This window comes from Mchenga conophoros, linkage group LG7, assembly GCF_057382185.1.
Source record: "Mchenga conophoros isolate Kocher_MC1m ecotype Shallow Benthic linkage group LG7, M_conophoros_male_GT1.1, whole genome shotgun sequence".
NCBI lineage: Eukaryota > Metazoa > Chordata > Actinopteri > Cichliformes > Cichlidae > Mchenga > Mchenga conophoros.
Genome location: NC_140532.1, coordinates 34,809,965 through 34,836,532, shown reverse-complemented (window position 1 = coordinate 34,836,532; position 26,568 = coordinate 34,809,965). Strand labels below are relative to the sequence as shown.

Below are 26,568 nucleotides of genomic sequence, written 5' to 3'. Positions count from 1 at the left end.
TGTCATTTTGCTATTAAAATTTCTGTCCTGTAAAGCAGCGGTCCCCAACCTTTTTTGCGCCACGGACCGGTTTATGCCCGAAAATATTTTCACGGACCGGCCTTTAAGGTGTCGCGGATAAATAAAACTAGTACCGGTACCGAAAAAAAGAAGATTTATTCATAACACACGCGAAAAGACCCAGGAAAACAGAGTTAACAATAAAAACGATAACAAAATAACACTGAAAACCGATAAAAACCCTGAAAACCATACATTTCACACCTGAGCCTCAACTCTCGCGGCCCGGGGGTTGGGGACCGCTGCTGTAAAGCACCTGACTCAGGATTTGTGGAGGGTTCAAGGTTCTGGCTGGACTGAATATATGTAACTAATGTGAATTTATATGTATGTAGGTGGCAACAGAGTTCCAATGGATAGCAACAGATTTATGAATTATCACTATACCCATTTTAAGCAAACCCAACTTCTTTTCCTACCCATACTTTGAGTGATTTCTTCTCCATCTTTGATGCTTTTCAGTTGTGACTGAGTATGAACAAAGAAGAAAGCAAGCAGTGTGCATGGTATTCCACATATCCATATGTCTTTTTTTTTATCTTTAAAGCTATTGTTGGAACTACACCACACTGTGGGTAGCTGTTGATATTTACAAATTAAATGTGCATTATTTAAGTTGGATAAAGTTAAAGTTTTGAGAAATATTAGTAAATTGGTCAGTACATTTGAACGTCTAACCAGACTGTGAGATACTGTGTAAAACTGTGTACAGCCAACATTATTTTAACATTTAAATCCTACATATAACAGTGTCATATCATTTATAAACAATTGCTTGCTAGCATAGATTTTGCTTTAAGTGACTGAATATCAATGACTTTCTATGTGTCTTATCATTACTCTGCTGCTAGCTGCTGCCTGTGTAGAAAGCCCTTAACCGGGATACCTTTAATTCTAGGCATCCTGGATTTCAGTTAAAATGCTTCTTACTAAAATATTTATATTTTAGTTTTTTAGGTTTTTTTTTCTTTGAATGGATCTCCAGTTTTTTTTATATAAACAAAAAAGTATTTTATTTATTAATTTATTGTTTCATTTATATTGGACATTTAAAATCAAAGTGCTTTACAATAAAAAAATAAAGTAAACAATAAAAAATAGTAATCAGAACAAAATTGCAGGTGAGTTTTAAAGCAAAATATGCAGAGCTGAAAAATTCTTTATAAATTTACAATCAAATATAAATAAATATTCTTTCCATCTTGAATGTCTCCCGACTTCAAGGTGTAATAAAAAAATCTGAAAAAATAGAATTCAGAAGACAGCATAATCCTGACAAAGTTTTCATGTGATAGTCAAGCAAGATGCATATTAAAGTTCAGGAATTATATAGCAAGCTCCCATTGAATGCTTCCAATAGGCATTCTACAAGTATTCACCTAAAATGACTTATATGGGTTCAAATACTGTAAATTTGAGTTGAAATGCAATTAATTTTGCAATTTTGTATAAAAATTTAATGTCTTAACAGCCATATAATCCCAAGCATGTGATATGTCATGCAAAAACCAGAATGGAACATGCTGGGGAAAATTGTTTTTGGAAGTCAAACCCACATGTAGAAGAGAGGCAAAAGGAAAAGGAACAGACTTTAAGATGAGGAGAGGATGTGGAGCGCCGACAGTTACCAAAGCGACTGTTGGTGCAAAAGAGCAGACCCAGCTGTAGCCACATGTGTGTGTGTGTGTGTGTGTGTGTGTGTGTGTGTGTGTGTGTGTGTGTACTGTATGCATGTATACTTGGTTCTGACCAGTCATGGATAATTTCAGGTCAATATAAATACTGATATTTAGTAAAATAATCTTTTTAAAAACAGAATATTAAAAAAAAATAATTCCTGCAAAATCTGACCTGTTGTGATGTTACATCGGCATTTTCAAATTACTTTATCTATTTTTTTAATAATAGAACCATCGACTCTAAGGTACCTCAAACTGATCTCAAATTTCGAGCAAGGTTATTTTTATTATATAAAAATAATTTATCATATAAATTGTAATATATACACACACACACACACACACACACACACACACATATATATATATATATATATATATATATATATATATATATATATATATAGTAGTATTTATTTATTGTCATTGTCAAGAACAATGAAATTGCGTTTGGGGCTTCCATACAACCCAAAAAAAGAAGAAAATAATAAATACCCCTTAAAACCCAAGTGTACATATTTAACCCAGTGTGACTCCAATGCAATAAGACAATCCTTAGCAATAATGTTCGTAGAAATTCAGACAAAGACCTGAGAAACATGGCAAAATACAACAATGCAACCCATTCAATATTATTGTACTGTGAGATATGATATCAGATATGATAGTTATCTATTTAAGAAAGAGGGGGGGCAGGAGGGGGAAGAGAATAAAGATATGATGCACCAATGCAGACCAGTTCATTGCTATTAAGAAGTTGGATATGGTTATTGTCCGTGAGAGGGGGGCAGAGAGTTCAGGAGCCTCACAGCCTGTGGATACAGGCTGTTGGCCAGTCTGGATGTTCTGGCCTGTATAGACCTGTATATATATATATATATATATATATATATATATATATACACACACACATATATACACACACACATATATATGCTTCAGCTACATAAACTTTACCTTGGGGTACATAACTTTACACTATTTGTGTTAGGATGATTTTAAATTGGAATAAAAAGTGACAAATCATCACCCTAAATTTTGGGGAAATGATTTGTCTTTAATTCATCCTGTCTGCTTTCTTCACCAATTTCTCCACTTCACATCATATCGGTATTCCCTCTTTTTATTCTTTTCATTCCCTGTTTTATACCCACACACACTTTCTCTCCATCCCACACTTCTGTCTTTTTTCCCCTCGTTCACCGGGGATTAGTGGAATCTGAGAATGGATGCTGCATTTTGCTGCTGCCCCTTTGTGTGCAGGCTTCTGTTTACTCTGATAATAAGGATTGGAAGCACACTGTTTGGCTTCCATGTGTCGTCCATGGAGACTTCATTAAATCAGAGTCATAGAAGGCCAAACTCCCCACAAGCTCATGCTCGCACTCTCCTACATCATACATCATTTACAACAGCAACAACAACAGCTAATATTGTATAAATAACGGCAATGGATATTGTTAACACATGACTATTTAAAATATGCAGCTAAAATATTTTCATATTATAGGTTTTTAGATTTTTGAATAATTTTTGTCATCAACCAGTACCCAAGATTTAGTATTTATTTATTTTTATCTGATTTCACTTTTTTTCATAAAATAAGTGGCAAATCCTGCTATTAGATAAGAAACAGTGTCAATGTGTTAACTTTAAGTTATAAGAAAAACTAGAATGGCCACTTAAAGTTTGCTCTAAACTGAAGTCAGCCCACATAGACGCCTTGTTAATAATAATGTTTACTGTACAGCCTGGCACAAAAAACGAACAGACTCTTCGACTGCACAGATGTTGATTTTTTTTTTAACACTACAAAGGGTCAAAGTTAGAGATGTGGCAGCTTTGACTGATGAGTGAATGCTGACACAGCAGTTGGAAACAGGGCGTCTACAAAGGCTAACCGCTGAAAGCTTGAGTCACTGAACTGAAATTTCTCCATTATGTTTTTGGTGTTTTTAATGTAGTTCTCTGACAAATAAAATGGCTTTCAGTGTGGCCCAACCAAAAGTTTCTACTTCAGTTACAGTGGGTGAAATTCAATGTTACTTGGAATTAATTAGCTCATACAAGTGACCTATGCCACAGGTACTGAGAATGTACCTTTCTAGCCAAGCTTTCCAACAGAAGATAAGCTATTACTAAAACCCAGTTGCATTCTACCAGGACAATTATAATCTAAAAATAGACATCGATTAAAATGAAGCAAAGAAAAGAAATTTATCTCTATTTGTCTCAGACACTGCTGTCATAAAGCTGTTTGCATCCATCCTTTAGATCAGGGGTCAGCAACCCTGGGCACGAAGGGTTAACTGATGGCAGACCATAGTTGGACTGGCCATCGGGCATTTGCCCGGTGGGCTGATGGTGATTTTTCGTTTTTATGGGCCGATGATTTTTTCTTTTTTTTTGTTTTTTGAAACGGTATAAAGAATGAAAGGTGGTGGTCTGGCCAGATGCTGACCAATGTGTAAAAATAACTCAGTTGTTTGGTGGTGGCTATGGCGGAGCTGCCACAGAGGCCAGCAGGTGGATGAGGGAAAGGGGAGGCAGGAGTAGGAGAGACCCTATGCGGCCGCCGGTCCGAGTGTCAGGTGAACTGAACTTCAGGTAAGAGGTTATGGCCTGCAGTCTATCTGGGTCAGATATAAACCAAGTTTAGGTGGAGTTTATTTTCGTTGTGCTGACTTTTTACAGCCAGTTACAATAACTCGTACTGCGTACTAGCTAGCATGACGGAGTTTCTATACAGCTGGGTGGGTGCTACTATGTTACTGATAGTGAACTTTGTTTTATTCATAAGGTTAGTTAGTAGAGTTGCCAACGGCTCCTTAAAAAAACGGAATTGTCCCGCATTCAGAGAAAATATTAGGTGTTTCGTATTGAGCTGAAAAGGAACACAGTTTGTCCCGGACTTCAGCTACAATGGAAAAAGACACAAAGGAGGAGTTATTCTGTGTCTTTATGCTGCAGCTGCCTCTTCTTCTCTCGTTCTCTCCCCCTCTCTCTTCTGTTTCTACTTCAATCATGAAACTGATCAATGATCAGCTGATCGGCTCTCTTGTTTGTTTATCGCTCACTTTGCGCCAGAAAGAGGAAACCAGCGGATGTCACGTTAAACAACAGCAGCATGTTTAAGCTTGATCAGCTGTTGTTAGAATTTATTTAATATTAATTTCTAGTATCAGCTGATGTTTGCTGGAGCCACAGCTGTAAAAGCTGCTGGTCATGATATCAGTTTGGATATGTGGTGAGAGGGAAACATGAGGATGAAACCAGGAGATGTCCTTACTGAATCATCAGAGCTGAACAGGTGATGGAGAAACAGGTTTACCTTTTAGGTCACATGAATGAGTTGAACGGAAGCTATGAACTGTTTCTGAGAGACAAATAACACCAGGATGCTTTTCTATGTAGCTGACAGCTGGTAACTGTGCAGGGGCGGGTCTAGCAAAGTTTTGCCAGGGGGCCAGGTAGGGCATTAACAGGGAAAGGGGGGCACAAAGAAATACTTTTATTTCTTATTCTCATTTAAAATGTCTCGCTTTTCATAACTAATTATCTGAATCTTACAACCAAAGTTTTTATCTGATGTAAAATGTATAGAAATTATACATATACCAACAAGACAGTGTACATCACTGTCACAACGGCATCTGTTTTCATTCAAAGGCTTTATGGCTTGTCCTATAATACCTGGTGGGCCGGTCTCTAGTCAAAATGCCCAGGCCGATTTTTTGTCCCAGTCCAGCCCTGGGCACGACACGCAGTGAATTAATCTGAGCAGGTGCATTAAAAAATAAATGGCTGGGCCAGCGGTGCACATCGCAAATCAGCTCGCATAGACACATTAATTGTGCCTCTTCTTAATGACAGTATCTTAGCTAACAGCCCCAACTACCAGATTCAACTTGTAATTGGCTAAAAATAACTTAGCCTACCGGTGAGAGGGACGTTGCTAGCTGGCAGTTTTTTCAAGTGATGTTGAAATTTCCACATTCCGACACAAATGCTTCAGGAGCTGTCAGCACCCCGGAAATACACGGATACATCCGTAGACTCGAGACAGAATTCACACTGCGTTTTCGGGACTTTCAGGTGTATGGACCAATGTTTTCTTTTCTGATCAAACCAGAAAGCTTTAATGAGCAGCTGGATTTGTCTCGTATTAACTGGCTGAGTTAATGCCAGTTAATGCGACATCGAAATGCAGCTGATTGAACTGAAAACCTCGACTCTGTGGGGGTCAAAGTTTACAGAACTACGAATGCAGCTGGAATCCACAGCTGTGCGTGTTCATGGAGCTTTCATTTTCACCTGCTGGACATCACTACCTGACAAGTTTAACTGTCTTCAGAACATTGCAGAGGCCTTATTGACAGTATTTGGCTCTACATATCTGTGTGATCAGATTTTCTCTCACATGAGTGTCCTCAGGTAGCCGTCTGAATGCTGGACACTTGGAGACCTGTGTCTCTGAGTGGGAGACCAGAGATCACATTAACATTTGTGTCTCTGTTTTAACAAACATGCCATATTGGCTCAGTTTATTTTTCTTATCATTGTTGTGAGGAGACCATAAATAGCATTTGCATTTTCTGTTGTATAGTACATTTACTGTTATGGATAAAAAGTGTCTTTTTTTGTTTCAAAATAGCTGATAACTATTCGCTGATAGCTGCCAACATCTGCGAACAAATATAATTCTATAAAGTTGTTCTATATAGTGTGTAACTGTTAATATAGAGCGTTATTAAATTTATTGCTAATGCAATCATATGGCACACTGACTTCTGAGGAAATTTTAGATGGCGCTCATGATCAAAAAGGTTGCCTACCCCTGCTTTAGATCACTGCCATCTTGTGACCACGGTTGTCTATTGTTGCTCAAAGCTCTGCTTCTTTTGTACTCATAGGAAATTGTAGCTGTCACTGTTTAACATCTCTTTTTTTGTGATTTGCGCATGCACGTTGTGGATAAACTGTGAATCTTTCACAGTAAACTGATGGGGAATAGCACGCGAGGCGAGGCAAGCTACCGCTGGAACTGTTTTCACTGCTCTGAGGAACACAGCTAGCATTAGCTAGTAAAGATGTTTCAATGATGTGGCACCATAACACATGGATTTCCTCTTGCTAACCGCCATGGTCAATGTGCGACTTCCTTCAACAAGCAAGTTGAGCGGGTGCAGGCTCAGCCAGCACTTTTAGATTAGCATCTACACCAGGGGTGCTCAATACGTCGATCGCGATCGACCAGTCGATCGCAAAGGTAGTATTGGTAGATCGCATGGCATTAAAAAAATAGATGCCAGCCTATCATCCATCCCGTCACTTGATTGATACAGGGAAGCCAGTCAGATGACAGCAGATTTTTCCTGACACTTAGGTCGCTGCGCATGCGCAAACAGCGGCGCGAAGTGTAGTAAAACTGACAAGCTAGTCAGCGAGTTAACTCCAATTTTTAGCTCTCGGTTTTTTCTCTTAAACCTGGCCGTCAGCAGCTACTGTCCGGACTATGCATCCCTGGCTGATTCAATTCAGTGCAAGTCATCAGAGTAAACTCAGGTAATGACAAAAAATTTACATAGTTAATTGTGTTGTGAAATATTGGATATTGCGGTTATGCATGTATATACATTGTAGATATAAAGAATCCTCAATATATTTATAAATAAGTATATGTTTTGGATTTTTGTAGTGGGTAGATCATTTTGACTTGGTCATTTTATAAGTAGCTCACATGCGGAAAAAGTGTGAGCACCCCTGATCTACACAATATGCTAACGCTGAAGTGTCATAAGACTTGACAAACAATTAATTTGTGTTGGTAACATTTATTTTAAAAATGCATTTCAGATCACAGTCAGACAGATTTTTTCTGTGGAACCTCAGCCTTGATTTTTCTTTGTTCACTCTGGCTTTTGAAGAAGTTCTGAAACACTGTAGAAAATGATGGGATTAATTTTAATTTGTATTACATCTTTGCAGCATAATAAATTCCTGGATGGACTGACTGACCACGAGTGATTATTTTCATTGCAGATTAATCTTTTAAATTTTTTGATGAAATGCCAAGTCTTTTAAAATGTTCCAAAAACTCATTAACTGGAATGTCAAACAGGTTGGGAGTAAACAATTGTCCTTTGATGTTTTCTGTTTCTGATCTGTTTTGAAAGGATGTACAATTACCAATCCTGGACACTTAAAAGGGCCTGAGCAGAAAATGTAAAAATGCCATCTCTCCTGTGCCCACAAAAAGTCAGAGTTAATCAACAAAAGAAGGTCTGTACCTCTAAAACTGAAAGCTACAAAGCAGCCAACAGAAAACCAAAAATTATTGCATTATAATAAATCCTGCACTTTTGAGCTTATCACTTTTGCAAAACAGTCAACGATGTCCTGTGAGTCTCAGCAGGAGGATGAACACAGTCCTCTACCTCAAGCTGTTTATCTTTCAGTTCTCAGAATTTTTACCGTTCTGAGAGCAAGTACATAATCTCTGAGCCAAAAATAAAGCCTGGGTATAACAAAGCACTTCTGCCGCCTTTTAAAAGGCCATTCAGTCTTCTACTTAGGTTTGAAAAAGAAAGAAAGAAAAAAAAAAAGGTTTGAAAACTTTTTATTTAAAACGAAGCTCTGTCTGAGGAACTGTTGCAGTTTCTTTAGATTTTACCTGACCCGACTGAACCACTTCTATGTTTAGACTCATGAACACAAAAAAAATATTTAAAATCCTGGGCACATTTTTAAAGGTAAAAATGTTCGAATAAGGGAATTAACAATAGCATGGTTGTTATGGTGGGCAGAGAACACTGTGCTCAGCCTGGTGTGCTCAGCTGGCTACAAGCACCATGTGGATGTCAGACTCATCTCACACTTGTCCATCACCAGAGACTGATGTGATGTTAATGATGCTGCAGACTGATGTAAGGCTTGATGCCATGGCAACAGCCTCCTGCTTCAAAGAAATTCAGTTGTGGTTTTTATGAAGGCCGTCTGTGCATTTCAGTTGAGTGTATTTATGACCTGCCAGAGCGGAGAAAAATACAATGGAGAAGAGATTCTTAAACCATCTGAGGTCAATGCTTTAAATAAAAGCGTATTTATAACATTTATAACATCATGCAGGACTCATCACTCTGACAACCTGACATAGAATCCAACCTATTAAACACTACAGCTTATAAACTCATCTATTTGTTTTAATTTTTGTTTAAGTTTGTGACCTCCTGGTCAGGTATGCCTGACCAGGAGGAACATAAATCCATCCATGTTTTTTAACTGCTTTGCAAACCAGTGTTTTCGTGGTGACTGAAGTCACCCCAGCTGACTTTGCTAAAAGGCAGGGACATCAGAGAGACAAACAGCTCATCCACGCTCGAATTTACAACAATCAGTCTTTGAGAACATACTAACGCCAAATAAAAAGGTCACTCAGCACATTAGGCTTTTCCTTTTTCTTGTGAGGCAACAGTACTAACCATTGACACCGATAAATACATCTAGAAGCCTGTTTTTGATGAAAAACTTGTTGTTGTTTTATCACATAATGTGCCACTACTTGGTTAAAATATCATTTTAAATGTGTTTTGGTTGTTCAGTTTAAACTTTCTTGGAGGAAGAACATTGCAAAGCAAATGAGTGCAGTTTTTCCAAATTAAAAAGAATGATTAAGAAATACTCCACTACTTAATACTAAATACTTCCATGTGTTGCTTATTGTTTTTCAAATGGTGGACACACAGAAATACCAGCACCTTTTTTTGTCTCACAAATGACATCACTGTGTGTAATTTTTTTCTGATTGTTTTTCACCACTACTCTTTGAATCCGTGTCTGCAATCAAATATAATCCCTGCCTCAGCTACCCTGGTTTTCCAGTCTGTGCTTATTCCCACTTGGGAAGCACGGTGCTTCCTTGTGCTTTGGACTAACTTCACTGAGATTAATTGTTCTACTTGATTGTTTTTTTTTCTGCCAGCCTCCTGCTAGCCAGCTGACCCCTCTCTGTGTTGTGTTTGCATGTTCTCCCGATGCTTCCATGGGTTCTCTCTCCGGGTGGTCTGGCATTCTCCCACAGTGCAACACGTGCACGATAGGCTCCAGGTCCCTGCTACCATTAATTGAATAAGCAGGTAAACATGGATGGATGGTTGTATGGTTGGTTGATTAAACATTCTAGACTTTAAAATGTGAAAATTTTTATTCTTTATATTATATAAATTCTTTATAGTTTAATGGCTAGATATAACATGGCTTCCATGTACAATGTCAGTTTCTGGATCATAGGGTATTCCAAACTAGGTAGGATATTATTAATCCCAGTGACAAGTTTGGCATTCTCAAAAAAGTGGAGAAAAGACACTCTTTTGAGCAACATAGAGACAAGATGGAGATGGAGAGACAGCAACCAGACGCAACTGACTACACAGAGGAGATGCTGGGGAGTGCACACAGAGGCTAAAACAAGTGACTAGACACAGGAGCTGGGGATAAAACAGACATGGAGACACGACAGAGTGGAGGGACAGAACAAAGCCCAGACGGGGACATGACTGAGCTGAGACAGCAGGAGACAGAGACAAGACCGGTGAAACGGGAAAATAAACATGGAGATAAGGCTGGAGACTACAAAAACCAACACAGGAAGCTAGACACAAGAGAACGAGAGAAACACTGAGGGAGGAATTAGTCTCACTAAACACTTAAAGCATGAGGTAAATGAAACCAAGAATCAACTCAGAATATTCAAACACTATAATGTCCAAAAACTACAACGCAGGGCCATGACATATAGAGATTTACACTTGGTGAAACCTCGGCAGCTGCAATGATCCACGCTTGTGATGGCTCACATGATCAATAGGGGATCAATGACCCTCAGGAATACCTCCAAAGGGCCCCCTACATTGGGTTAAATACCTGGGTCACACAGTTGTTATAGAAGTGAGGAAGCCTTTTGGACGAGATGTGAAATATCTTCACAAGCCAAGAGACATCCAGTTACCTTCTTTTTAAGCACTCAACAGGATTTAATAATAATTTTAGTACTGTAGATTTAAAAAGGCAAACTATCTGACCAGAGCAGTATTCGTGTGATGTGAGATGATATGTGAGGGGAGAGAAAGTAAAATGTTTGTGTGTGAGTTGAGTCAGACGGGGCCGGATGCCAGGCCTTTGATTAACTGCAGCCAGCCCAGAATCATGAGGTGTTCCCGTTGTTAGAAGACATGGAGCTCCTGCTGAGAGTGATATCAAAGGGCTGCAGTCACTACTGCTGATCTGCCAGCTACCTGCTGTGTCAACATGTCTGTCACCACTGCCACGCTGGGCCAGGGATCATACACGAGAAGGGTCAGGTGGGGAAATGAGTCGAGAAGTAGAAGAGGAGAGGATTTGTGTTTGTGTTGGTGCTCGTGTGATGAATTATAAATGGTTGGAAAGAGGAGGAAAAAGAGCAGATCAGGTTGGACAAATCACTTACTGTCCTCCGAAGAGCTGCATCCCCAGCAAGGCAAAGACCACAATGAAGAGGAACAGGAGGAAGAGCAAGCTGATGATGGACTTCATTGAGTTCAGGAGGGAAACAACAAGGTTCCTTAAAGAGTTCCAGTATCTGACATGAAAGAGCAAACAATAAGAGGGGCACAAAGAAATTATTGTTGTACATACTGGAGCACACACACACACACACACACACAAAACAAACAAACAAACAAACAAACAGGAAGACTCAGACAGAAGTAATATGACAAATCTTGCAAATTACACATATCAGAACAACCAAAGCAGAGGAGGGCAGAGTGGAACAAATAGCAACAAGAAGTGTAGGTGGCATAAAACAAATCAGTGTGTCAGAGTGTACAGCTGCCAGTCTCACTGAATGACAAGATTAAGGCTAATCTTATGGCATGAAAGGTATAAACTATGACATGATTGTCAGTACAGGGAGCAAGGCAGAAAAGAATAGAAGAACACAGCTTCAATATTTAGGACCTTCTGGTAAGAAACTGTTTTATAGATGTATTGGTAAGTTTATTATCAGGTCTAGTCAAGTGCAGTCCAAGTGTTACGTTGCAGGTGTGTATTAGCACAATGCCACAATATTAGCAGGAGTGGACAACCCAATAAATTAACCCCAAGTGTTAGGATGCCTGGGTCGTTGACCCAGGGTTTTTGAGTTTATTATATTATTTATAATTTCTAGTCTTTGGTTTCTTTGAGTTCTGTCTTATGGTTTATGTCTCTGTCTTCTCTAGTTGCTCTGTCTCCCCTGTCAGCTGTATCCCCTTGTGTAGTTCGCGTCTCTGTGTATCCTTAGTAGCTATATCCCCGTGTCCAGTCAGTGTCTGTGTCTGCCCTGGTCCCACGTCTCTGTTCCCTCTGTTGCAGTGCGTGCGTGTGAGTCTGTGTCTTTAGTTCAGTCTGTGTCATGTTTCCTGTTTTATTTTGAAGGTCCTTGTCTGAGGTTAATGTATCTGGTTTCGCTTCCCCTTGTCTCATTAGGCCTGATTTGCCCCAGCTGTGTTTCCCTCCTGTTACCCATTCCCTGATTGCTCCCTCTGTGTATTTAAGCCCTGTGTTTCTCTGTGTCGCGATCTACCGTTTATTTTGCTGTGTGTGTTTGTCTGCTTGCCTGAGTTTATGTTTAAAGTCTCAGTTCTGGTATCTTTTTAGTTCAGCATTAAAGCTGTTTTTTGAGTTTACTTTGTGCCTCCAAGTGTCTGCACTTTTGGGTCCACGATTCCTGTCTGCACACAGCCTACACCTAACACCAAGGTCAGACTGTGTGATGCCCAAACCAAAGAGCTCATACAACAGGACAGTTATGTCAAGCACAACAATAAATATACAACAGAATGTCTGAAAAAGAAATACTGTGGGAAGACCTTAAGAGTGCAATAAGAACCATATACATGAATGCAATACAATTTTCAGCTAGATTCAGGTTTTGCTCAGTAAAGTAGTGCTTTCAGTTTTATGATACATTGAAAGCTTTTCCTGTATTGCTTCCTGAAGACACATTTTAAGTGTTCAGATTAAAAGTCAAGGCAAAGAGATAAAAAGCAGACTCCTTAAGATTTCTCACTCTAACGTTATGTATATTTCACAGTTATGCACTGTATACTGTTTTTGTGTTCCACTTTGTCTGATTTATGACACCAAGAAGGAGACATTTTTCATCTAAACTGCAGCACACAATGAACACAATAATATTGGTGGGGCTGCAAAGTGCAAACAAAGAAAACATTTCTGCATTGAAGGCATGTTGTCAGGGATCTGTGTGCAGGCAGGCGGAGACTCGTCGAGACAAAATAGCAACTCAAAAACCACAGCTTTATTACCAGCAAATAACAAACACATAAACTGAACAATGAAAGCTGAGACCGGAAACACAAAGACAAATCTGAGGGTACGACACGACGCTGAACACTGGAGGACACACACTATATACACACATGAGGGAACGAGGAACAGGTGGAGACACAGCTGGGAGAAATTAGACCTAACGAGACAGAGAAAGCAAAACTAGAAACACTGATATAAGACATAAACCTTCAAAATAAAACAGGAAACACGAGGGCACAAGGACAAAACCTAAGAACTAAACCCTTAACCAGAATAAACTGAAACATAGATTTATAATAATGATCAACAAAGCAAAACAAGGGAATCAGAATATAACCCATAATACAAAATCAAACCAAAACATAAGAACTCAAAATGCTGGGTCAAAATCACCCAGAACCGTGACAAATGTATGGTTATACCTTGTAGTTTCACACAGTGAACTTACTTGGTGACTTTGAAAATCCTAAGCAGTCTCAGAGCTCTCAGCACACTGATACCAAACGATGCTCCTGGTTTAATCATGTCCCAGATCACCTCAAAAATGCTGCCAACAATCACCTGAAGACAAAAGGAGAAGGTAAAGTTATTACCTGATGTGTGTGGCTCTGTTTTTAGGACACCAGTCATCACCAAACAGAAGCTTGGATTACAGCCTACACTTACCCCAAAATCAAAGCAGTTAAAGGAGGAGTGGAAATAATTCCTTACTCCGAGGCCGTACATCTTCAAAGTCATCTCAGTCAGAAACAAACCCAGAAACACAAACTCTGCAGTGTCTGATGGACAGAGCAACAAAACAGAGAGCGTGTAGTCATACAGGCGGTGAATAAGTGAGTATGTAGGAGTGCATTTTATTCTGACACTTACAGAGGGCTCTTGTAAGCCACTCGGGTTGGTCATAGTGGACTATGGCCACGCAGAGTGTGTTGAGGCCAACCACACACAGGACGATCCAGTAGAAACTCTGAGCCTTCACCATGCGGCGGATGAAGAAGCGGGTCCTCTTCTCTTTACGCCGGAAGTAAGATGAGCTGTCCATCTTACCGCTGCTTTTCACACTGGCCCGACCAAACGGAGAGCCAGGAGGAGCTGAAAACGATGACCAAGAGGTGAGAAAGGAAATGTGTGAGTGTGCAGCGTCTAATTATTTCTCAGATTCACAGTTTTCACAATGAATCACTGTTCGTTTCCTTTGCTTTTTTCCCCTGGTGATCTTAAAATTAGCTTTTACACTCAGATGGCTGTAATGCTTACAAGGCTTTCGTTTAGCAATCATAGAGAAAATAATCCACCTACTTCCTCTTTTAGACATAAATTAAATATTTTTTATTGTAAGGTAAATCTGTATAGAAACACTTAGGCCAGCTGTAGTTTTACAGGAACTGTGTGATGGATATGGGTATGTGTTTGGCACACTGGTTTCCTGCCTTCCATTCATAAAAGACTCACATTCTGTGACTCATATAAACTAAGCTGGTGTGGTTTGGTTTATAATTTTTTTTTACAGTAATGTTTTCTAATAAGAGCTTGCATGCATCACATCCTGCCCTTTCAGCTGTGGTGTAATTAAATATTCAGGCTTCTGTGTATTGGGATTTTTTGCTTCGAAGAAATAAACATTTTACTTCTGTTGGGTTAAGAAAGCTGCACTCAGAATTTCAACCAAAACAAACACAACAGACTTTATGAACCCAGTATCAAAGGCACTGTTAATTCTCTGTAAATAACCTCTCTCCTCTACACATGAGCAGCTCATGCAGGTTAGACAGAGCAGTAGGAAGGCTTTGATGCAACTGTAGTTTTTTTTTCTTTCAAATATTAGGTCTGTACTCATGGAATACAAAACAGAGTAAAAGTGTGTGTGTGTGTGTCTCTCTCTCTCTCTCTCTCTCTCTCTCTCTCTCTATATATATATATATATATATATATATATATATATATATATATAGAGAGAGAGAGAGAGAGAGAGAGAGAGAGAGAGAGAGAGAGAGAGACACACACACACACATACATACATACATACATACATATATATATGTATGTATGTATGTATGTGTGTGTGTGTGTGTGTGTGTGTGTGTGTGTGTGTATTTATTTATTTATTTGCTCCAGTCAGGTCACTAAAGTACTCCACTGCTTCTCCTTTACCACAATGTACCCACTGAGACCCATAAATACAGATAAGGTAGCATCCTAATTTTATGCCCCTAAAGCGAGTGTCACTGGTCTCAGGGTGTTTGAGATTCAGATCACTTTATTTGTACCTACAGAGAGATACTCTGCACAGCATGCCTGGATTGTTTACCACAGGCTTGAATGTTGTACGTAGAATCTGCTGGAGCTACTCTTCCAGTTTTCCAGTTTGGGGTTTACATAATGCTACTAATATCCCCTAATGCTCCTATTATCGCAGGAACCACTTTGGATTTCACTTTCCACGTCTGCTGCATCTTCACCTCCTGGTACTGCTCAGTTTTCTCATGCATAGTTGTAAGGCCGTTCTTTCTAACAACAAATAAGGAGTTAAAATTGCAGTTGAAACATCCCCCTAGAAAAAATCTCCCAGACTTAAACCGCTGATATTACGCATAAGCCCTCCTCTGAATATGAGTCTGATACATCTAGGAAGAAACTGAAAGTCACTAGGAAAAAGGTGCAAGTATTGAAGGAAAACTGAGCCAGCTGTAACTGTCTGGTGCACAGGGACACTCACTCGAGTGTAATTCTTCCATTTGACTATTTCATGTAGACTGAGACTTTTTGCACATGACACCAATAGAAAGGACAAAACTGATTCAGTGAATGCACAATAAAATAATATTTCTGTGGTTTGGTCAATGTAGAAATAGAACAGTTTTAGAACAACATGGGGTAGGGCTCTCAGTTCTGTTTGTATTTATCTTGTTTTAATTTGAAATACTGTTCTATTTTCATGCTATAGACATTTTTTAAGACTGCTGGTTTTATATTATCCTAATCTTCAGTGTGTGTTTTTAAGTTTTTAGTTACTGGTATTAATAAGTTACTGGTAAGTTGCTGCTATTTTGGGGGCAACTATTGAGCTAAGCTCACAAAAAGTTTCTTTTAACTGTTATACTAGGTAGAAAAATGTGCTCTAAACAGATTTAACACACTTTTAAATCTGCTCCCAAGCAATAAACTCGTTCATGGCCAAGAATGTAAACTGATTAATTTTTTTTTTTTTTTAATCTCCCCATGGGACATAAATCAAACCATTAAATCACCTAAACACTCCTTGAAATTTACCTGCAGCTGCTCATTAAAACTGTGCACCTACTACTTCTGTGCTGCACAGCAGAACTGCAGGCATTATGAGTGAAACCAGTGAGATGAGACATGGAATATATATGACATCTATTCCCTCAGCAATGTTTTTTCTAAAGAAACAAACAAACAAAAAAACAGTCATTAGATCAGATAATGGGGAAAAAAAAGAAGGCAGCTAAATTGTTTCATTTACCCTGCTAATGCCTGTTTCCAACCCACAGACAAGCAATTACACGTTGGCTTTGTTGGGAAGCATGAAGTCCCTTAATATTAAAAAGTATAATTTGAATATGCTGCAGGTGATTCTCCTGCTATTTCAACAGCCTAATTAGAAAAGTTAATTATGCTCCTTTGCCCTCAAGGTGATCCACAGCCAGGAGAAACTTTAGACATTCGGTCTCTGAATCCAAGAGCTGCTAGAATAATATACATTATTAAGATCTTTGGCCTCGTGTTTAAATGTTGCAGAGACATGGCATCCTGATCTGATAAAGGGAGGCGACAGAGTCAGAGAACGTGTTCACTGTAGAAGATGAGCCTTTATGGGGGGTTTATTGTAAAGGTCGTGTTTGTGAATAGACAGCATGTAAAGGTCAGGGGTATCCTGCTGGTGGACGTGGGTAAAAAAAAAAAAAAAAAAAGATTTACCAACAGAGGAGATGTCTGCGAAAGGATCCTCCCCCTCCTCAGCGCTGATCAGGTCGTTTTTACCCTTCTTCACTTTGCCTCGCTTCAGGACTGTAAAGAGAACAGCGCGGATGTAAAAGGATAATAATATATATGAGGATACAGTAGGACCTGTTCTGCTTCATCTGCATTATTTAATGCAGATCTGTGAAAGTGAAGTTGATTATGCCAAGAAATGCTAGCATTTTCTTTTTCCAATGGAACAACTGTGTGCGTGTGGTGAAGATGGGTGAGCTAATTGGGAGCTATGAATAGCAGGCATCAATCACGTTTTTCATTTGGAGATTTTCTGCCTTGCTGCTTGAAGTCGGCCTTGGAATGAAAAACCGCCAGCATGACATGAATGTGAGGGTCATGTGACCACTTCAGTGCCGTTGGAGTGGTGGGCTCGTTCATTAAATCCAAACGCCTGTATATCTGCTCGGGAAAGCAGCTGAGAGGCAGGAAGGAGGCTGAGAAAAATAAATACGGCTTTGAGACCACTCCAAGTCTAATTCTTCATCATCAAATCTCTTTCTGTAACTGAATCCCAGAAACCTTTGTTCCCTCTTCAGAGAGGGAAAAAAGCAGCTATGAAAATATCAACCTGTAAAAACTCGGTTTTTGAAGAAATGCCTGTACCTGCACTAAGATAACATATGTTTTGGTTGGCGGGTTTGCTTTGTTGTAAGCATTATATAATGATTCATTTATAGGAGCTCAAAAAACAGCCAAACTGATTTGAAAACAAGGAGATATCTGCACAAATGATTAAATTAAAGAAACCCCATATTTGTGAGAAAAGCAACAGATGTTATATTTTAATTTTTTTTTTTCAAATTTCTGTTCTTTGAAAGTAATTGAAAGCAGCTGCCGCACATCTTTTATCTATAAATGAAATATCCAGCCTGTAGAGTACGTTATAAAAAGGCTAATTTCCTCAATTTCTTATCATTAAAAGTCTTAGTAAATCATTTCAGAATAAAGAGTTTTATAATCCTTTTTTTCTCCAGACGGGCAGCTATGATTGACACTGTGCTCCGCTAATCATACCTGTCATTCATCTGACGGATGCCAAATACATATTTTCTGCTTCAACAACATCAGAGCGGTTTTTCTAAAGCTGTGCCTCATACGTTTTAATCCTCCATTTGTAACTGATTGAGGGAAATAACGCTGCTGACTACTGTCATTTTGCTGGAGTCATTAGCATGCATGTGTATCAAATGTGTGTGTATCAGTTTACCGTCATGTATGTATGTGTGTTGGTTCAATAGGTTTCCTTCAGACTATCGTTGTTAATCCCACTAATTAACCCCTCCCTTCACATCGGGCCTAATGCAATGACATCATGAGGAAGAGACAGAGACAGAGACAAAGAACAGTGAAGATGAGAGGGCAGAGTGGAAACCATGATTAGCAATCAAATGGCTGGCTAATCATAAATTTATTTAGCTTGCTGTATTCTGTTACAGTTACCGTTTAAAAAGGTGGTATTTAGAATACAGTTACTTTGTTGAAATAAATGGATTACACGGTGGTATTTTCCTGTTTCCTGTTGTTGCGGGTCAGGATGTTCTGTTGTTCCAGGCGGCAGCGTTACGGTTGCCATGGCTACAGGGTGATGCTCTCTCTGCGACTGTAGCTGTGTCCCAAAACGTCGGCTGCATCCTCCGGAGGCCGCATTTGAAGGCCGATTACGTCACAGCCAGGCGACAAAGGCTGTCCCAATTCGTCGACTCCTACAAATTCGTCCTTTATTTCCCTGAATTTGAAGGATGGGTCGGGTGTGTCCTTCGTGGCCCACCATATCCCAGAATTCATAGCGCGGCTCAGCCAAATTTCAGCTGCCAACAATGGCGGCCGCTAATAAGTTTTAAAATTAGTCTTATTAATCTTTGTTGGTCGCAAAATAAACTTTTAACATATTTTCAGGCGAGAAAGTAGCTGTGTAAATTACAAATATGTGCTTGGTTTATCAAGATATCGCATATTTGCAAAAGTGTGCCGATGTTTTCGGAGACGTCTGTTACCCACCAGCTCGATAGCAAGCCGGGGGGTTCAATGGTCACTCCAGCCGGCGAGAGCAGCGGACTCCCGGCTTCATCGTTTTCAGACCCCCGCTCTTTCGCTACTCAGGTTAAACATGATATAGAAGTCACTCGGATAACTTAAAAATGTAATTGTTTGCCTTTTTTCTGTGTTTTATTTGTTCCGGAGTAAATCGGTTTGGCTGAGATCAAAGTTATTAGATTATTAGATTAAATAAAACTTTATTAATCCATCGGGTGGGTTCCTCCGGGGTTTTCACACAGCTGAATAAACGTTAAACAGAAATGTGAGACGGTCGAGAATTTACGCCAGTGTCCTGTTATATTTTAGATAGCAAGGAGCAGACGGACACCGACACAGCGGTGACGCAAATCTGAAGGCTAGACCGTCCAATTTCACAGCCTCGCACTTCCGGCCTTCTCGGTCTTCGAAGGACCCGGCCCATGTAGACCGCGAAGCGCGAAGGCCGGGTCCTCCGAAGGGTGCAGCCGACGTTTTGGGACACAGCTTGTATGTTTCCTGGGTGAGAGAGGCCTTTTTGTTGTTGTTGTTGTGCTAAGGTAATAGGCAGAATGCTACAGGCATAGCCCTGAAGAATGTAGCCTCATGGGCAGTGTAGTCCGTGCTGCAGGGAGAATGGACTGCCATACCCGTTAAGTGTCTGTGAGCGCGAGGAGGGAGAAAAAAGGAGAGTGGAAAAGTACGAGTTGTCATCGAGCAGAAACAGGAGCTGGAAGCATGTAAATATAATAATAACCACTGCAGCCAAGAAGAGTGCCTGACGAGCCCAGTTGTAAGTAAGCTATTAAGACTCGACTGTACACCGTGTTCGTGTTTTCCTCCGAAAACAATAAGTTCCGTTGGAGCAGCCTTTCAATGCCTCTCTCTGTCTCTCGCTAGCAAACTTGACCCAGACAACAAAGTAAAACTAGTTTTCGGCTACGAGCCCGACACAAACCCACCGTATTAGCCAGAGGTCCCTTTACTACGGTTTGTAGCTGCGGACCTTAGATAATAGTAATAAATCACATTCATGTAGTTGTAAACAGCATATTAAGTAATCCAAAGTATTCAGAATACGTTACTCTCATTGTAACGTAACGGAATACGTTACAAAATAAATTTTGGGGCATATATTCTGTAATCCGTAGTGGAATACAAACCTTCCCAACACTGCAAATGCACACCTCCCCTATGTTTGGTTAAATGTCCCTTAGCAAGTTGTACTTCAGTCAGATGTCTCTACCATCAACCAGCTTCTGGTTTAATTCTTGCTGGATATTTGACCACCTCTTTCCTGTTTTTAAGAATATAGTCCTCAAATTTTCAGTATGTTTGAGGTCAAGGCGTTTATGCATTATAGTTATTTGGTGAAGCAATTAATTTGGCATTAGCAAAAGAGCAAAGATTAGCAAGCTAAATACATAAATCTGCTAATGGTTTGTCAGTAATATTAACTGATAATAACTGTTATAATAATTCTGATGTGTTATGATGCAAATGTCTCAAAAGCCTGGAAACAGACTAAACATACTGAGGTGACTGACTGGTTAAATTTAAATAAAGAACCTTAAAGATTTTAGATATATGCTAATTATCTGAGAATTGCACAACAAAATCTGTTTAGCCATAGATTATTTTTGCATGAAAAGTTAAAAATTGCAAGAACAACTACTTTGTGTACTCTGCATGTTCATGGTTTTCAAAGATCCAAATAGTCACTGCTAACTTCAGGCGGGACTTGATCCTAATCCCCCTACAAGCTGTTTGCTGACAACCATTACACAAAAACACGACAAACAAAACACTAAATAACTACCAGCAAAACATACGTGACACTGTGAGATTAGACTGTAATAGAAAAGAAGAAAGAAAACAACATTCAAGCAAAAGACCACAACAGCCATCTTAAAGTTAAACAAATAAAATAAAATGAGGTGTAAACTGCATGTCTCAAATCATATGTGCAGTCATTTCAAAGTGGTTCAGGGTGGGGTGTGATCTCTGAAGAAGAGTTTACAGTACTTTTGCTTGAAGTGCTCATTCTTAGTGCTCAACAGCACTTCTAAGGCTAAAACTGTGAAAACGACATGCTGCAGTGTTACATGCCAGACAATTTTTTGGCTGCTGCATTGAGTTCCTGGACTTCTGTCATCTCCATAGGATTGCCAGCTAGCTTGTTGGGTTTAAAAAAAAAAACTCTAATCACAGTAATAATTTGCATCATAAAAGTCCATGCAACAAGTAGAAAGGTGAAAAAAAGAGCCAGATCACATCCATGACTGATGACTTTAAAATGATCCATGTGCACAAGTTTAATGATGTCCAAAAGCAGTCATGAGATGGAAACGATGAGCCATACCGTCTCTGTGCCTGGTTTACCATCGGCCTCCTGTGGTAATGGACCATGGTAAAGCAGGCAACAGATACTCAGCCCTGTTTTCACCTGGAAGGTTTTGTTTCCTCTTGTACCACGCACCGTCCAGTGGGGACTTCTCCTCTGCAATCTCATCCTCCTCCTCCAGCAACACCTCCTCTGCAGCGAAAGAGAGAAAGGGAAAAAAAAGGGGGATTTTCTTTTTTACCCTTTTTTTTTTCCCTAAACACAACCATGCTTTTTGAAAGATGAGTCTAACCTGCTTTGCAGATCCACTCCAAGTATCCGGTGAGCTCTCTCTCAATCTGCTGTTGCCTGCGAAGCTTTAGAAACTCCTGTCTCTTCTCCACACGCTCTCGCTCTTTGGCAAATTCTCTGTTGAGGCAGGTTTTTTTTTTTATATATACACAGCAAGAACAGATTGCATTAACATTTAACATGTGGTAGTTTGCATTTAAAGACTTTTTTTATGTTTGGCTCATGTAAGCAGATATTGATCTACGTAAGACACAGATAAACTGTAGATGAAGTTGAGGTTCAAACAATTCGGGCAGATGGATTAATAAGGTCAGAGTTAAGATGACAGCTGGGAAACTGTTGAGGATATGCAAGAGGAAAAAAAGGCTGCTGGCATAGCCATAACTCTCAGGAGATATTTCCAACATTTTCAGACATGAAAAGTTTGGGTGGAGAAGAAAGCTCATGATGCTGTTTCATGGCTCTGTGAGATAGGACTATTGGCAGCATATGCACTTCACGTAGAGAAAACAATGAATCGTATGATATGGTATTTTTTCCTCAGTTCTGTTTTAGGAAGCATGTTTATTCAGTTTTCAGTTGTCGCACACAACTTTCTTGTTTTAAGGTCTAATATGAAGCTATAAGCAGCAGGCTATTAGCTTAACATAAAGACTGAAAGCAGCGGTATGCATATGACATCTTTTTTTTCACAACCTCTGTAGTAGAATCATTTCAGGGATTAAGTTATTCAACCTTAGTAGTGCTAGAGTATGTCTGACTTTTCACTTGTGTTATTGCGATAATAAGATAAGAAAAGATTAACAAACAGCCTTTGACCAGCATTAGAAGTGCCTGCTCAAAGGATTTTGTTACCTTGTTGATTTCCTCTACTTTACTATTTATGCCTTGTATATAGTTAATGTAAGTTAATGGATTGGTGGCACACAGTCATCAGGAAGCATGATTTGGAATACTGAACAGTTCATAGTTTTTAATAGTTTCATGAAAACCAGGAAGATGAGAGGGCAAAGTGATCATTTCACCGAAGGAATATGAGCTAGCTGTTGTTGGATCATCATTTTTCTCAAGAGCTTCATTTTAAGCAGCGTTTCCTTACGACGTCCAGACTAATGATCAAACATGTTTGCTTTAATCAAGAGTTTAAAAAGACAAGAGGCCGTGAGTCACGGCAGGTGAGGCAGGGCTCTCTGTGACCATAGACACAATGAGATGGACAGACGTTGCCTTTAGGAGTGCAGAGGACCAGGATGATTAAAGCCACCGAGCACAGGCTTTTCATTACACAAGACAGGGAAAGACAATGAGAGGAAGAAGGTGAAAAGGAGAAGCAGTAGATGATAGAAAAGCATGCTGAATATTCTGTTGATTTACTTGATTAACACTCAGTTTCAAGCCATAAGATAATCTTATTTTTTGCTGCTCCTATAAACAGCTACAATGTGGCCCTAAAATACTTATTTGTACATACAGGCCACCGAAACAGCCAGAAGCTTTAATTTAATGTCCTTTTAAAGATTATAAAATATTCTCAAGAAGTCTAATAGAAACGCATCCACTAACACATTCACATAATTTAAGTGACATAGACTTCCATTTACTGCTTATTAGCTTGCAGCATTTCCTGTCATATGGATGTGATGAGAGGATCCAAACATCAGTATGGAAGTTTATTTTTGCACTACTGAGAAAAAAGCTTACGTTCTGAGATATGTAAATTTTAAGCTACCTCTGAGTAAGTAAAAAATCTTGAAATATGTAACTCAAAATTTTAAGTTATTTAGTGGAAATTTTGATAAGATCACCAAAAATATATACATACTGTATACAAGGGACACATGGGCACAAGTCTTTAGCAGTTGGTAAAATTCTATATTTAGCGTTTTCAATCTCTAGTTCTTAGTTGCCCCCAACACACACTCACACACACAGTTTGTCATCCCTGTGTTCATTTTCTTCATGTGCTACATGTTCCTGTCCAAGTACAGTGGAACCCCGACTTACGAATGCCCCATTTAACGAAAAATTCAAGTTATGAAGGCACTTAACGGCAATATTTCTGCCCGTGTTACAGCAAAATGCCCGTGTAACGAAATCTGCTGGCTCTGATTGGCTGAGTCCAGAAGGCCCACAGTGCCTTCCGAATCATGTGACAACCCCCTTGGCTTCCATACTTGCGCTTCGCTGTTCCACTTGAACGACGTATTGTTGTTGCAGTTAGCAATTAGCCTATCGTTCACTCAAAAGGCACGATGAGTGCTTCGACTTACGAAAGACCCTTGGGAATGAATTAATTTCGTAAGTTGGGGTTTCTGCTGTATTAGTATTTGCTTCTTTTGTTCATTGACTTATTAAAAGTTAGTTTTCTTTGACTTTTTGTCTCACTCTTTCATTTTGGCACATCCTTTGACACAGACTGTGAGAAGCTGAAATTCAGTGAAAGAAACTGGCAACCTGACAAAAACAGCAGGGGCAGAGGTGATTTCAAACAAGGCAAACAACATAATGATCGTAAAGAAGAGAATATATAACTACAGTTCACCCTTTAGGTTTACCTGTAATATATGACTTACCCAGAAAGAACACCAAGCACCAGGTTAAGCATGAAGAAGGAGCCGATGATTATGAGAGGGATGAAGTAAAGCCAGTTCCAAGTGTTTCCTGCGACGTCATTGGTCTGGACACACAGAAAACAATATTAGCATTAGTACTGGTATATGTAGATTTAATTCTTCTGTGCTTTGTTGTGAGATGCACTCTCAAAATCAAATTAAGTTAAAGTTTGTATACGTTAAGCTCCAAGAACATTTTCAGTGTCTTTGCCAAACTCTGAAAAAAATGTGCAAAGCTTTTATTTCCAGTGGGAGTACAAATAAATAAATTCTAATTTCATTCATTTAATTAAACTCATAAATAAAACAAAAAATCAAAGAAAAAAGAAGTGCAAAAGGACACCTGGGCTGACTGTTCATTTTCTTATTAAACTGCATGCTCAGTGTAAGGTAGTAACTACACTTTACTAAGTTAATGAATAAAGTTTTGAATAAACTTGGTTCTGTATTATTGCTTTTCTTCAAACTATTTTCAAATTTTCATCCACAGCTCTGAATATAAATGTATTTTTCACTACTGTGGCTGACAGAACAAGAACTTTTGCCTACTTGCCTCATCAGAAAAACAACTTTTCAATTAAATAAAACAAAACACTGAAAAAAACAACAACCCAACACTCTATCATATCAATGGGGTCCCCCAAAACAGCCCAGCTAATGTTCCTCATGCAAATAACTCGGTCCTCTATCAATGCCAAACAGAAACCTATATTTTAAAAATAAATTGCTCCTACACAAACAGAGAAACAGAGCATTTAAATGACTCTATATTCTCACTTCAAATACACAAACACAAACTGATCACCAGTCCAAGAAGGCACACGGCACCAACTGATATCAGGTAGGTGCAAAATGCAGACAACACAAACATAATAATTAGATCCCTGAACATTAGATGCATATCTGACGGCTGAAATCCAAATCACGAGCATTAATCTGCTGAGATACCAGCCTCAGATGTTCACTTGTGTTTCCAGTGTTTCCGTGCTTAGTGCAGATGGTCAGACCCACAATGAAACATAAAAGAAAAGCTAAAAAATTAGGATCTACACTTATGGTCATTTAGTTCTGTCTGCTCTGTGATTTGTGACACACACTTGTTTTTACACACTTGTTTTCATGTTTTAGTTGGGACATCCAATTGACATTATGCCATCCCTAGCATGCTTTCTCTAGCATTACCTAGCCACTTCCCCTAACCATAGAAAATAAATGCCATGGCCTAACCCTAACCTAATTATAGCTCTGACACTAAAACCTTCAAACTCAGGGACAGGTATTTTTTCCCCCATAAGGGACTTTTGGTCCCCACATATTAGCATTCCCATTTTTGGTCCTCACAAAAATATCTAAACATGGTACATACGTACACACACACACACACACTTACTACTCTATAGGATCCTGTGATTATGAAGTACTGTGTTCATATTAATGCAGTCATTAATGCCGAGTTTTTGGACTTTCCTCATTTATTGTTAGATCATTTCCTTAGTTATTTTTATCAGTAAAGTAAAACGAGTTTGTCTCAACAGCTCAGATTAGATGATAAACCATTATTTTAGCGTTTTTACAGTTTTTCTCAAATGCTAAAACACAAAAGCCAATCCTCTAAACAAAATGACCAGTTGTCTAAACACATTTACTAAATCTAGCCATCATTTACCAATATCATAAACACATGTCACATGAAGACACAATTCACAGGAGACAATCCTCCGTTGTCATAAATCTAAACACATCTTTCCTTGCTAAAACACAAGTTGCAAAAGAACTCATATTCTCAAATGAAAGCTCATGTAATGCAACATGCTTGCCACAGTCAGCAATATCTGAACACAATGAACACACCTGGCATCATTCATTACACACAACGACTCAAAATTGAAGACACCTGTTGCTAATGCTGTGATCACATGTATAAAAGCAAGTTCAGAGTGCACAGTATGCTGAAGAGTCCAAACAAACACAATGGATGAAGGCAGAGTCAGGGGAAGAGGAATTCGATGCAAAGGAGGGAGAAGAGCTGGCCCTGGAAGAAGAGGAGCAGGCCAATGAGGAAGAGGAGGAGGCCCAGGAGGGAGAGCAAGACAACCTCGCACCATCATTACGGACGAGATGCGAGCAACAGTCATTGTCCATGGCATGACAATGGCTGAAGCAGGACTAAGAGTAGGGGTGGACGATATAAACGATATACGATAGAAACGATATAAATTTGGCC

General features: G+C 39.2%; 1 protein-coding gene across 1 annotated transcript in view; it reads right to left on the bottom strand.

The window, feature by feature from the left end:
• Positions 1-26,568, bottom strand: part of cacna1bb (calcium channel, voltage-dependent, N type, alpha 1B subunit, b) — a 220,402-nt gene that overhangs the window by 75,187 nt on the left and 118,647 nt on the right. The window contains exons 7-14 of the mRNA XM_085279031.1: positions 24,306-24,409; positions 21,734-21,849; positions 21,544-21,633; positions 17,028-17,117; positions 13,959-14,180; positions 13,755-13,867; positions 13,537-13,649; positions 11,224-11,355 (exon numbers count right to left, since the gene is read on the bottom strand). Coding sequence (XP_085135157.1) covers positions 11,224-11,355; positions 13,537-13,649; positions 13,755-13,867; positions 13,959-14,180; positions 17,028-17,117; positions 21,544-21,633; positions 21,734-21,849; positions 24,306-24,409 — 980 coding nt within the window. The remainder of the gene's footprint in view (positions 1-11,223; positions 11,356-13,536; positions 13,650-13,754; positions 13,868-13,958; positions 14,181-17,027; positions 17,118-21,543; positions 21,634-21,733; positions 21,850-24,305; positions 24,410-26,568) is intronic.